At 37.6% G+C, this 13,541-nt stretch overlaps 1 protein-coding gene across 1 annotated transcript in view; it reads right to left on the minus strand.

The window, feature by feature from the left end:
- Positions 1 to 13,541, minus strand: part of LOC142846967 (vomeronasal type-2 receptor 26-like) — a 44,971-nt gene that overhangs the window by 20,629 nt on the left and 10,801 nt on the right. The window contains exons 2-3 of the mRNA XM_075967750.1: positions 11,167 to 11,458; positions 9,095 to 9,910 (exon numbers count right to left, since the gene is read on the minus strand). Of these exons, the coding sequence (XP_075823865.1) occupies positions 9,095 to 9,910; positions 11,167 to 11,458 (1,108 nt within the window). The remainder of the gene's footprint in view (positions 1 to 9,094; positions 9,911 to 11,166; positions 11,459 to 13,541) is intronic.

Genomic DNA, 13,541 nt, shown 5'->3' on the forward strand with positions numbered 1-13,541 from the left:
TTTGCCTTTTAAATTTGATATGAACATTATTGGATGCAAATTAAAATCCAAATATTCAGTGTGTAACATGGGGGCTGGCTTGTTCGACTGAGCTAGTGAATAACTTCATCCACAGAAAGCCTGAGAAAGCTTGGGAAAGAATAGAGTAAAACATGTTTTCTTGGTAGCAGCAATTTCTTGGGTCTGCTCTACTTGCTAGAGGCAAGCAAGCACTCTCATTTAAGAGAAGCTTCCTGACTCAGCTTTAGCTGCAAAACATTGCAGCTCTTTTTAAAGGTCCTGCCACAAAACACTTAAATGGTGTTGATGAAAAGTTGACCACATGCTTTTTGGGTTTCAACCATAGCAGGAAAATAGCTGCACCATTTTAAAATGCTGGCTTTCTGGGCTGTCCTGCCAGAGCAACCCCGGACTCTTTCAGGCAGGTGATCTGACTACAGAGCATTTGAATGTGGTCTGTGAGCAGAATGCTGCAGGTTGCTTGCTGGCAGGGACTCAAAAACGCTATAGAGTTGTGGCAATAAAAATGGCTACAGCCAGTACCTCCGCTGATTGGCCAGGCAGGAAGTATAGGTGGGTCAACCAGATAGGAAGTAGAGGTGGGGTGATGAGAACAGAATTCTGTGAAGGAGGAAGCCCATTCCCTGATTCCAGCCCAGACCACCGAGAAACAAGATGTAACCTACTCGGCTGAAAGGTACTGAGCCATGTGGCTAACATAGATAAGAATAAGGGGTATATAAGCTACAAGAGCTAATAAGTAGCCTGAGCTAATGGGCCAATTTGTTATAACCTAATGTAGACTCTCTGTGTGATTTTCTTTGGAACTTGCCAGCTGTGGGGTACTGGGTGGAACAGAAACCCCAACAAGCTGGCCCTCATGTTACATCAGCGCTTTAACTAATTTTTTTAATTAAAAAAATCATTTATTAGGGGCAATGGCTCATCTATTGGGAGCTCACCCAGGCCAGCTGGATTGGGACTGAATAAGCATGGGATAAAACCGGACTCTCTGAACATGGCGGACAATGAGGGCTGCTGAGAAGCCAAGGACAATGGCACTGGATTTTGATCCTACTGCATGTACTGGCTTTGTTGGAGCCTAGCCTGTTTTGATGCTCACCTTCCTAGACCTGGATGGAGGGGGATGGACTTTGGACTTCCCACAGGGCAGGGAACCCTGACTGCTTTTTGGACTGGAGAGGGAGGGGGAGGGAAGTCTTGGGAGGGAGAGGAAAATGTGAGGTGGGGAGGAGGCAGAAATTTTTTCAAAAAAATTATTTATTTATTAAAAATTTCCACCTCCTCCCCTCCTCTTATTTCCCTCCCACTCTCCTCCTTCACATTCTCCCCTCCCTCTCTAGTCCTAAAAGAAGTCAGGGTGCCCTGCCCTGTGGGAAGTCCAAGGCCCTCCCCCCTCCATCTAGGTCTAGAAAGGTATATGCATCCAAACACACTAGACTCCCCAAAAGCCAGTACATGCATTTGAAAATATTTATTTTTGGAATAATTTATTTTAATTTTGTGTATAAATTGCTTGTTGAAGGCGAGAAGATTGTGCTGGATTCCCCAAAAGCAGAGTTACAGACAGCTCTAAGCTGCTTTGTGCATAATTGGAACTGAACCTGGGGCTTCTAAAGAGCAGCAAGTATGGCTAACATGGAGCCATCTCTGGCCCCTAGATATGTGTTCTTCTCATTTCTGTGTACTGTCTATATGTATGCATATATACAAACTACATGTATGATACCTACAGGGGGCATAAGTGTGTGTCACATTCTTTAGAATGGAACTTACACATAGTTATAAGGTACTAGGTGGGTATTAGCAACCAAACTTGGGTCCTGTGCAAGAGGATCAAGTGCTCCTAACTGCTGATCTATCCTTCTAGAATCATTTAATTACATATTTAAATTAATACAATGGGTTAATACTTCAATTCTGAGATTCACTGCTCTGTTAACTAATTAACAACTTGTAATATATAAAGTTATAAAAAATTATATGTACAAGAGACATACTAACATAACTAATAGCACATCTGTTGAAGCCATGTTCACAGCTGTGTCAAAGTCTATGTCAAATATTATTGTTATCCATAATAGTAAAAATTACACAATAGAGAAAACATTCAGAGTTAATTTTTTACTAATCTATCTTTTACTGAATGAAAAGTTTACTTGACTTGGTCAACAAGCTTCTTGATGATAACCTATTTGAAGGTGAATGCTCAAAAGTATAAGTGAGTCCAACTTTATGAGACTGGTTTATTGAATTGGTTTAAAACCCAAACATATCCACTTACCACTAATAGATGGAGATTCAGTCTATGTGTGAGCACCATTTGTGTTCTAACCTTTAATAATGGATGCACAGTCTTGAGTTTCATCTTTTTTTTAACCTCATTTAGGAATAAATAAACTGGAGCTTCCTAGCTGGCCAGCAGGCAAGTCTCCTGCAGGTAGACTGCTCCACCCACTCCATTGATCATACCCAGTAAGCTGCAAGTTCCAATCTGATCCTAAACCCACCCATCCCAAGTGACCTCATCAGCTCTGTAAGGCACAGCCTGCAACTACACAGAGCAGACTGAGTGGTAAGTGACCAGCTCCCCAGCTGGATGTCCCAGTCTGTAGACCCTAGACCTGGGGCAAAATTCCAGGCTCCTCCTCCACCTGCCTCCATTAAACTTACCTGTCTCTAGGTGTTGTAATAGGAGCGGCGGGGCTGCGTCCTGGCACCTGGCCACCCACATGGCTAGCTTATGCCCTGAAATAATTACACGGGAATTGTATTCTTTTAAACACTGCTTGGCACATTAATTCCAGCCTCTTATTGGCTAGCTCTTACATATTGACCTAATCCATTTCTAATAATCTGTGTAGCCCACGAGGTGGCTTACCAGGGAAGATTTTAACCTGCGGCTGTCTGGAGTGGAAGAATCATGGTGACTCACTGACTCAGCTTCTTTCTCTCAGCATTCTGTTCTGTTTACTCCGCCTATCTAAATTCTACCCTATCAGAGGCCAAGCAGTTTCTTTATTACTTAACCAATGAAACAACAGATAGAAAGATGACCCTCCTCCATCATCTAGGCAAATATCCTGTAGACAGGCTGCTCCAACTTCTGTCAATCAGACCCTGTAAGCTACAAGTCCCACTCCACTCCTATTGCCCCCATGCCCAGAGACCTTAGTGATTCCATGAGACACAGAAAGTGACTGCACAGAGCAGATCAAGAGTGGCTCCCTAAGACACAGACAGAAACTATGGCAGTTGGCCTAAGAGAGGATCCCTGAGACACATATACCAACTGCAAGGATTGTAGAAAGAGGCAATGACACTGCCAGCACCAATTCAAGGAAGAGATGAGTAGTTGCCGATGCAAAAATACATTTAACAACTGAAAAAGCAACATGGTAACACCAGAACCGAGTGGTCATACAACAGGAAGACCTGAACATCTTAACACAGAAGATGTAGAAGAAAACAACCTTAAATATAATTTTATGAAGATAGTAGAGTCACTTAAAGAGGAAATGAAAATTTTATTAAAGAAATGGAGGAAAAGACAAACAAAAATTGGAAGAAATCAATAAATTTCTTAAAGAAACCCAAGAAAAGGAAGAAAAACCAAACAAGTGAAGCAAACAGTTCAAGACTTAAAAACTAAAAAAGAGTCAATAAAGAAACACAAACCAAGGGAATTCTGGAAATGGAAAGTCTGCATAAGGAAACAGGAACTACAGATGCAAGCATAACCAATAGAATACAAGAGATGGAAGAGAAAATGTCAGAAGTTGAAGATACAATAGAGGGAATAGACTCATTGGTTAAAGACAATGTTAAATCTAACAAATTCCTAACCCAAAACATCCTAGAAATCTAGGACACCATGAAAAGATCAAACCTAAAAACATTAGGGTAGAAGGAGAGGAATTTCAGCTCAAAAGCACAGAAAACATATTCAACAAAATCATAGAAGAAACCTTTCACAACATAAAGAATGAAATGCCTATGAAGGTACAGAAAGCTTACAGAACACCAAATAGACTGGATAAAAATAAAAATGTCCCTTTACAATATAATAATAAAAACACTTAAATATAAGAATAAAGAAAGAATATTAAGAGCTGTAAAGGAAAAAAGCCAAGTAAAGATTAATTCACACATCAAACCCCATACAATAATAACAGGAGACTTCAACCCTCTACTCCTCAGTGGACAGGTAAGTCACACAGAAACTTAAGAAAAAAATAAGAGAACTAACAGATGTCATGACTCAAATGAACTTAACAGCCATCTACTGTACATTTCACCCAAACACATAAGAATATATCTTCTTTTCAGCACCTCATAGAACCTTCTCTAAAACTGACCATATACACAGTAACAAAACAAACCTTGACAGATACAAAAATTTGGAATAACCCCCTGTATCTTATTGGATCACCATAACTTAAAGTTAGAATTCAACAACACTAATTGTAGAAAGAAGACAAACTCATGGAAGTTGAACAATATTCAATTTGATCACCTATGGGTCAAAAAACAAATAAGAAATTAAAGACTTCCTAAAATTCAATGAAAATGAGCATATGGCATACCCAAACCTATGGGGCACTATTAAAGCAATGTTAAGAGGAAAGTTTATGGCTCTGAGTGCCTACATAAAGAAAGTGGAGAAATCTCACACTAGCAACTTAACAGCACACATGAAAACTACAGAACAAAAAGAAACAGAATCATCAAGGAGGAGTAGATGACAGGAAATAATCAAATTGAGTGCTGAAATTATTAACATAGAAACAAAGAAAACAATACAAAAACTCAGTGAACAAAGGGCTGACCCTTTAAGAATATCAACATGATAGACAAACCCTTACCCAAACGAATCAAAAGACAGAAAGAGAACATCCAAATTTCAAAATCAGAAATGAAAAGGGTGACAAAACAAAAAACATTGAGGAAATCCAGACAATCATTAGGTCATACTTTGAAAATCTGTACTCTACAAAATTGGAAAATGTAAAAAAATGGACAATTCTCTGGATAAATATCATTTATCAAAATTAAATCAAGACAAGCTGAACAATTTAAATAGACTTATTACCTGTAAGGAAATAGAAGCAGTTATCAAATTCTCCCAACCAAAACAACTTCTTCAGCACAGAATTCTTCCACAACTTCAAAGAAGAGCTAATACTTATAGTCCCCAAATTATTCCACATAATAGAAATGAAAGGAACATTGTCAAATTCTTTTTATGAGACCACAGTTACCCTGGTACACAAACCACATGAAGATTCAACTAAAAAAAGGAATTACAGACCAATATCCCTCAAGAACATTGATGCAAAATGTTCAATAAAATACTGGCAGACTGAATTCAAGAATACATCATAAAAAATTCATCCACCATGATTAAGTTGTCTTTATCCCAGAGATGCAGGGATGGTTCAATAAGTGAAAAATCTATCAATATAACCCACCATATAAATAAACTGAAAAAGAAAAAACAATATTATCATCTCATTAGAGGCTGAATAAGCATTCAATAAAATTCAACATCCCTTCTAGGTCTTGGAGAAATGAGGGATTCAGGGAACATATCTAAATATAACAAAACAATATACAGCAAGCCAACAACCAACATCAAATAAAATGGAGAGAAATACAAAGAGATTCCACTAAAATCAGGGACAAGACAAGGCTGTCCACTTTCTCCTTATCTATTCAACATAGCACTTGAAGTTCTAGAAAGACCAGTAAGGCAACAAAAGGAGATCAGGGGCTTATAAATTGGAAAGGAGGAACTCAAACTTTGGTTATTTGCAGACGACAAGATAGCATGCATAGGTGACCCTGATAATTTTATGAGGGTACTCCTACAGCTGACAAACACCTTCAGTAATATGGCATGATACAAGATGAACTCAAAAGAGTCAATAGCCCTAATGCATATAAATGACATAGGAGCTAAGAAAGAAATCAAGAACATCACCATTTACAATAACCACAAATAATATAAAATATCTTGGAGTAACACTATGGAAAGAAGTGAAAGACCTGTACGACAAGAAATTTAAGTCTTTGAAGAAAGAAATTAAAGAAGATATAAGAAAATAGAAAGATCTTCCCTGCTTTTGAATAGGTAGGATTAACATTAAAAGGTGGCAATCCTACCAAAAGCAATTTACATATTGAATATATTCCCCAATAAAATTCCAACACAATTCTTCACAGACTTCAAAAGAACACTACTCAACTTCATATGGAAAAACAAAAAACCCAAAATTGCTAATACAACCCTGTATAAGCAGACAACCCAGAGGCTTCACCATTCCTGACATCAACCTCTATTATCAAGTAAGAAAATAGCTTGCTTTTGACATAAAAGGGACAGGTAGACCAATGGAATTGAATCAAAGACCTTGGTTGCTTTTTGACAAAGAAGCTAAAATTATACAATGGAAAAGAGAAAGCATTTTCAACAAATGGTCTTAGCATAACTATATGTAAAAGAATGCAAATAGATCCATATATATTTCCATGTACAAAACTTAAGTTCAAATAGATTAAGGACCTCACTACAAATCCAGCCACACTGAATCTCATAGAAGAGAAAGTTAGATGTAGACTTAAATGCAGGGGCACAAGATGCCACTTCCTAAATATAACTCCAGCAGCACAGACACTGAGAGCAACAATAAATTAATGGGACCTTCTGAAACTGAGAACTTTCTCTAAGGCAAAGGACAATATCAATAAGACAAAACTTCAGACTACAGAATGGGAAAAGATCTTCACCAACCACACATCTGATAGAGGACTGATCTCCAAAATATAAAGAACTCAAGAAACCAAACATTAAAATACCAAATAATCCAATTAAAAATGGGGTACAGAACCACACAGGAAATTTTCAACAAAAGAATCTCAGATGACCGAAAGACACCAAAGAAACTAGTCAATACCCTTAGCTATCAGTGAAATGCAAATCAAACAATTCTGAAATATCATCTTACACCAGTCAGAATGGCTAAGATCAATAACATCAATGATAACTTACACTGGAGAGGATGCGGAGTAAAGGGAATACTCCTCCATTGTTACTCGGAGTGCAAAGTCCTACAATCACTTTGGATATTAGATTAGTATGGTGTTTTTTTTTTGTTTTTTTCTTTTTTGAAAATTGGGAATCAACCTACCTTAATATCCAGCAATAGCACTCCTGGGCATATACCCAAAGGATGCTCAATCATAATACAAGGGCATTTGCTCAACCATGTTTATAGTAACATTACTTGTAATAGCCAGAACCTGAAAACAACCTAGATTCCCCTTAACTGAAGAATCAATAAAGAAAATGTGATACATTTAAACAATGGAGTACTACACAGTGGAAAAAAACCAATGGCATCTTGAAATTTGCATGCAAATGGATGGCACTAGAAAAAAACATCTTGAGTGAGGTAACCCAGATGCAGAATGACGAGCATGGCATGTACTCACTTATAAGGAGAATTGGAGGGGGATAAGAGCTTGAGGGAATGGGATAGACGAGATGGGGGAAAGGAAGAGAGGGAGAGCAAGGAAATAGCTGTCTTGATTGAGGGAGCCATTATGGGACTATCAAGAAACCTGGCAGCAGAGAAATTTCCAGGAGTCCACAATGGTGCCCCCATCTAAGAACCTAAGGAATAGTCAAGAGGGTTTCTGAACTGGCCTTCACCTGTAACCAGATTGATTACTACCTTAATTGTCATCATAGAACCTTCATCTAGCAACTGATTGAAGCAGATGCAGAAACCCATAATGAAGCATTGAGCTGAGCTCCCAGAGTTCAGTCGCAGAGAGAGTGGAACAATAATATGATCAAAGGGGTCAAGACCATGATGGGGTTACCTACTGAAACATCTTACCTGAGAGAATGGGAGCTCACTGAATCCATTCTGACAGTGGGGAACCAGCATAGGACCAAACTAGGCCTTCTTAATGTGGGTGACAGTTGTATGGCTGGGGTAGAATGTAGGGCCCCTAGTAGTAGGACCAGGATTTACCCCTACTGCTTGTACTTTTTGGATACTATTCTCTTTGGAGGGATACCTTGCTCAGCCAAGATATAGTGGGAGAGTCTTGATCCTGCCTCAAAGCAATATGCTAGATTTTGTTGACTCCCCATGGGAAGTCTTACCTTCTCTGAGGAGTGGATGAGTGCTGGGGAAGGTTGGGAAAGTGAGAAGAGGGCAGAGAGTGGGAACCGTTAGTGGTATGTAAAATGAGAAAGATTGTTTTTCCAAAAATAAATAAATAAATAAGTTTAATAACTGCAGAGTAAATAAAATATAAAAAGCAATTTCTTGATCAGGTTACTTTTTAGTCTATGGAAGGCTATTTTTTTTATTGTAAATAAATTTTTATTTAAGGGATTTGATTCCATTGCTCTCCATCCTGAGTCACATGGTTCCCAGATTTCTTTCACTCTGTCTGTTTTGTACTCTTTAGCCCTTTTGTTCTCGTCTCTCCTTGAAACACACTGTGAGAGGCCTGGTTTAAAATGGTTCCTAAAGTAAATTGGTTTGAAGAAGGCACCAGAATTGTTACGGTGAAAAACTGAATTAGTCATGAGTGTTCTGGCTTAAATTCAAGGAGAGACGAGAACAAAATGGAAGGCTATTTTTATGTTTTTAAAAAGTTTAACCCTTTTGTCTTGGATTAAATGTGGTGATTATATCTCTACATGGTGGCACCAGAAATATTCCATGAAACCATATAAATTTGATCATTGAACTTATGAATTTTGACAGTAATTGCTTTTGGATATCTTACAGAATTTCAGATCATACTAGGAAACCATTTGCTGAAATATGTACAGAATTAATGTCTTGAAAGTAAAGCAACCATTTCCCAAAGCATGCACCATATTACAGACACATGCACACTCACTGTGAAAGAACCCCTTTACACTTTCATGCTCAACCTCCTTACTCTTTTAATAATAAGGTGAAAATGTGTTATGTGTTTGAATACCGTGAATTACTTACTAATAATGTAAGTGCCCAGTGCTTCCCTTAGTTATGAGTTGGCTTACCTGCCAAGGTAGAAGACTGTCCTTGTTTGCCGCTTTGTGAGGTGCTATTTCTGTTTTACTCAAAAGCATTTTATGGAGGGCATGGGCCACTGCATACACTGCATTCCATATGGAAACCTTGGGTTCAGAAGTGATCGCCACAACCTTTTCTTCTTGTTTAATTTCTAGGGATATATTTGGTGGGCAAGGCATATATTTTCCACAATGTAAAGGAGGAGGTAAGCAGTAAAAAGTGTCAATCCAGAATTTATGGAAGTAAAGATCTTCTGGGTACTGGGAGGGCATAAGTGCTTTTATAAAGTGCTTGAAGCCAGGAATATTTTTATGTTTTGAAAGTGAGAAGCTTCCTCCAAAAATGTCCAAAAAATCATTCAACTCATATAATTCAGAATCTAAGTAAAGTAATTGTGGTTTTGTCATGATCCACATCTTCCTTCTGTTTGATATGATTCCATGTATGAAGCAGAAAAACAATATATCATCTATATCACCATAGAGTATATACACATTTACTTGTGTATCTTGATTTAACTTTGGCAACTCAACCTCAGACACTAAATGAATCTTCCAGTTAGCTGAGAGTTTAACTGTAAAAGCTGCACAGATATCTTCTGATGCCATCTCTGCTTTCAGGCCAGAGATGAACTCCTTACCTTTCAGATCATCAGCCCCAAAGAGCCCCACCCACTTCCAGCCAAAGTACAGCAATAAAGAGATCACCCCTTGGATTAGAGCTGTGTCTTTTGGAGACATCTGGTAAAGGGATGGGAATGTATCTTTGCCAGTTAGTGCAGAATCAAAAATTCCATATGAGACCTGATGAAGCAAACAAAAAAAGGTTATTAGCAGTTTCTGAGTATTTGGAGTCATCACCCTTAGAGAGGAAGTGAGTTTATTATCCACAGAAGATCAGGGAACTGAAGATTGGTGAAGAGAGTGTCTTTTTGAGATTAGCTTCTCTTTCATCATGTGATGGAATATGGTCACTTTTAAGTATTATGGGCTCCAAAGTTACTAAGAGTTCTGAAGAACCTAAAAAGTGATCAATATTCTTTTCATGACAGATTTGAAAGGTACAATAGATTTCTATTGTTCTAATAACAATAGGACAGAGCATCTGTTGTAGAGAAAGACTGCAGAAGCATTATCAAGTGCTGTAGTCTGAGTACATATCAATATCTTTACTAGAACCTCTAGTTTAAAAAAAGTAAATAACAAATTTGCTCATAGATTTAGCTCCTGCATTTAAAAAAGAGAGAGGCATGAAGATCTAGGGGAACATCAGCAAGTTTTGTTGCCTTCTCCTTCCCTAATGATAGATTTGATGAGTCATCACTGAGCAACGAATATAAAATGTGAGTATCTGATAATAATGACTATTATCATGTATATAATTTTTCTTACGTCAGGATCCAATACATTTATCAATTTTTAAGTGGGTGATAATAATCATTATTGCACTGTCTGATGTTCTAATCTTGATCATTTTTGAGCATGGTCCACATCTAAGGTTTTTCTGTTTGTAGTGATACCTAATGATGGCTGCTTTGCTTCAATAGTGCCCGGTAAGAGCCAGTTGTGGGGATTTATCTAAGCAGTTCTTCTCTGCGAGTGCTATGCAGAAATCTACTTTCCTGAATGAGAAAATAATTTTTTTGTAACATTTTCATTAGTGATGTCCTTGAGGATTGTCCAAATTTATTTAAATGTCCTGAACTTTTTGTTCCTCTGTCTGTCATTAATTAACTCCTGGAGGAACTATGAGATGTTTATGACCCAGCTTGGGCAATTACGTTGTCTGTGCTGTAGACTCTGGTTTGTGAGCACCTCTCAGCTACAATCTATCACAGTACATCGTGCCAATATTTGGAGATAGAATCATAAATACTAGTAAGTCATCTGTTTGGAAATCTAAATATTTGATGCTCACATTTTTCACCACACTCTTTCCCCTGTTGATCATAGCAGAATCCAGGTGTTTCATTTACTTTTATTTTAAATCACTGGAGGTAAATATATGCAACTTCTCCATTTTCTTTTGGTCTGGTATCCTATGAACATTATTAACTTACTTGTGGAACTTTGTAGAGTTCTAAAAGTGTTCCAATTGCAGCAGAAAATTCAGGCCTGACTCCTGCAATGATTGCCAGAGCTTTGTGTTGAGTTTTGCATTTGTAGCTAGGGATAAACTCACTTCTTCCAGACAGCCACATCAGAGGTCCTTCTAAGGTTCTGTAGTGATAGTCAAAAGCGTTGTAGAGGTGGAAACCCAAGGTCACATTGGGAAGCAGGTGGGCATCTTTATTGATCTCCTCAATGGCAAAGTATAAAGTCAGCAAATATTGATAGTTCTTCCATCTTTCTCTAAAGAGGTGGGGCAGAATGATGAGCACATTCAGGCCATTAGTCTTAGAAACTCCTTAGCAAATTCAGGAAGAGGACTTTAAATCCTGGTTTCTCTTCTGACATTCAAAACTTGTATGAATAAACTGCTGACAGCTCAGGAACATCATGGCATGGCTAATGAAGTTTTTGGTATTTTATTATATTTCAATAATTTGTTTTTGGACTTACTTGCTACTCTTGTGTATTATTCTGATTCAGGTTACAGCAGCCAGTCTTTGGGTTACAATAAATGCCAACACCTGTTTTCTGGGGATCCATGTTCTCCTCTGGCCTCTGCAGGCACCAGGCACACATGTGGAACAAACACACATGTAGACAAAACAATTGCACACATAAAATAAAATAGAAATCTTTATGAAATTTCAGAAACTAGTAAACAAAGAAAAAATTGTTCTCCAAACTTGCAGATTAAATGAGTGAGTAGAGTCTCCTGCCAGTGAAAGAATCAAAGTAAGTAAAATAATAAGGAAAAATAGAATATGAAAAAGAAGAAAAGCTCCCAAATTCATGAGGGCAGTAAAAGAAAGCTGAAAACTAGAAAAAAGGAAACTTTGGAAGCAGGAAGGTGGGCTAAATTATCTCTCTCCCCAACGGCATTCAGTGATTGGAGAGGGGTTCTTAGGAGGTACTTTCAAAACCTGGGTTAGATGAGAGCCTGGTTAGCCCTACTGGTGGCAAGTAAGAGAAATCATGAATCAACTGAGTTCTCTTGAAGGAGAGATTCTACCTGTTGACAGAAGAAAAAATATGACATTTGTTTATACTATGTGACTTTGAGTTCTATAGCTAGATGGTATGTTAAGAAAGAATCTGTTGTTCATAACTGGTTAATAGTCACTATTGAGAGAAGGAGAAATCAGTCTGTTCTGGGGATTATTATATACTGAGTGTTTAGCAGTAGAAATGTGTGCATATAACTAACATGTGTATAACTGTATGCATGTGTATAAATGCATGCAAGAGAACTCCTGGAAAGAGCTGCATCTACAGAGACGGGATGATATCAGCTTCAGTGATGTGGAGGTGTTCTAATTTTGTAGATCTAGAAGTTTACCATAGGCTAACTGCATCACCATGGACAGTCATTTATGGCCAACTCTTGATGTGAGTTAATCCCCTATAACTAATGAGTAAAATTCTTTTGAAATCTAGTAACTTAGCAGAGCACTGGCTTCCAACAACCTAAAAGCTAAGAATGACATCAGATGTCATCTTGGGCTTGTAGGATAATTTTTCCTAACTTGCCTGTGACCTCCTGGCTGATGTATTCACTAATTTACTTGATTTACAACTTGCTTTATATTTTACTATGAAATCTTCATGAAATTGTCTGCTCAAGGGAACATGGATCTTGGGTCACCTAAATATGGGTTCACTAGCCATGATCACATTAATGTGATTCTAGAATAAATCTTTCTTTTTCCATTTGAGTTCAGGGCTGAGGTTTTTCCAATGACACAAAATAATACTATGCACCAAACAATTGATTCAGTTGGTTATAGATATAAACTTACTTATTTATATGTGTGAATTTTTCTAAATAACAATAATTATAAAAAATGAATCTGAGAGGAAATGGCCCTGGGAGACAAGATAGAGTTGGAGGTAGGCAAAGAGGAGGAAATAAGAGAATTATATTTTAAGTGTAGGTGTTGGAGAGGAAAAAAAATGATCAAAATATATTTTCTGCAATTTTTTAGTAAAAAAGAGAAAGTAATTATATAAAAATTTCAATATTCAAAAATTTTAAAGATTTAGCAATATAGCAATTGACATCAAGGAAACCCCACCGGTTATGGATACTGCAATTAGTCTAACACAAATTAAGAACAGATCCTGGATTTTTAGAGAACAGCAGTGCAGGAAAACTATGCACTAGAGGATCAGGCAGCAGGTAATCTAGTCTAGGAAGGACATAAGAGAGTCCAGCCATGGGCAAGCACAAACCAAGCTTCTTATTAGAGAATTATGCTGGAGTTTGAATGGAACCTCTGAACCTTAGCCCACAGGACTGGTAAAAATGTAGATTTGTGAATCTGTT

This window comes from Microtus pennsylvanicus, chromosome 1 (assembly GCF_037038515.1).
Source record: "Microtus pennsylvanicus isolate mMicPen1 chromosome 1, mMicPen1.hap1, whole genome shotgun sequence".
In the NCBI taxonomy this organism is placed as follows: Eukaryota; Metazoa; Chordata; class Mammalia; order Rodentia; family Cricetidae; genus Microtus; species Microtus pennsylvanicus.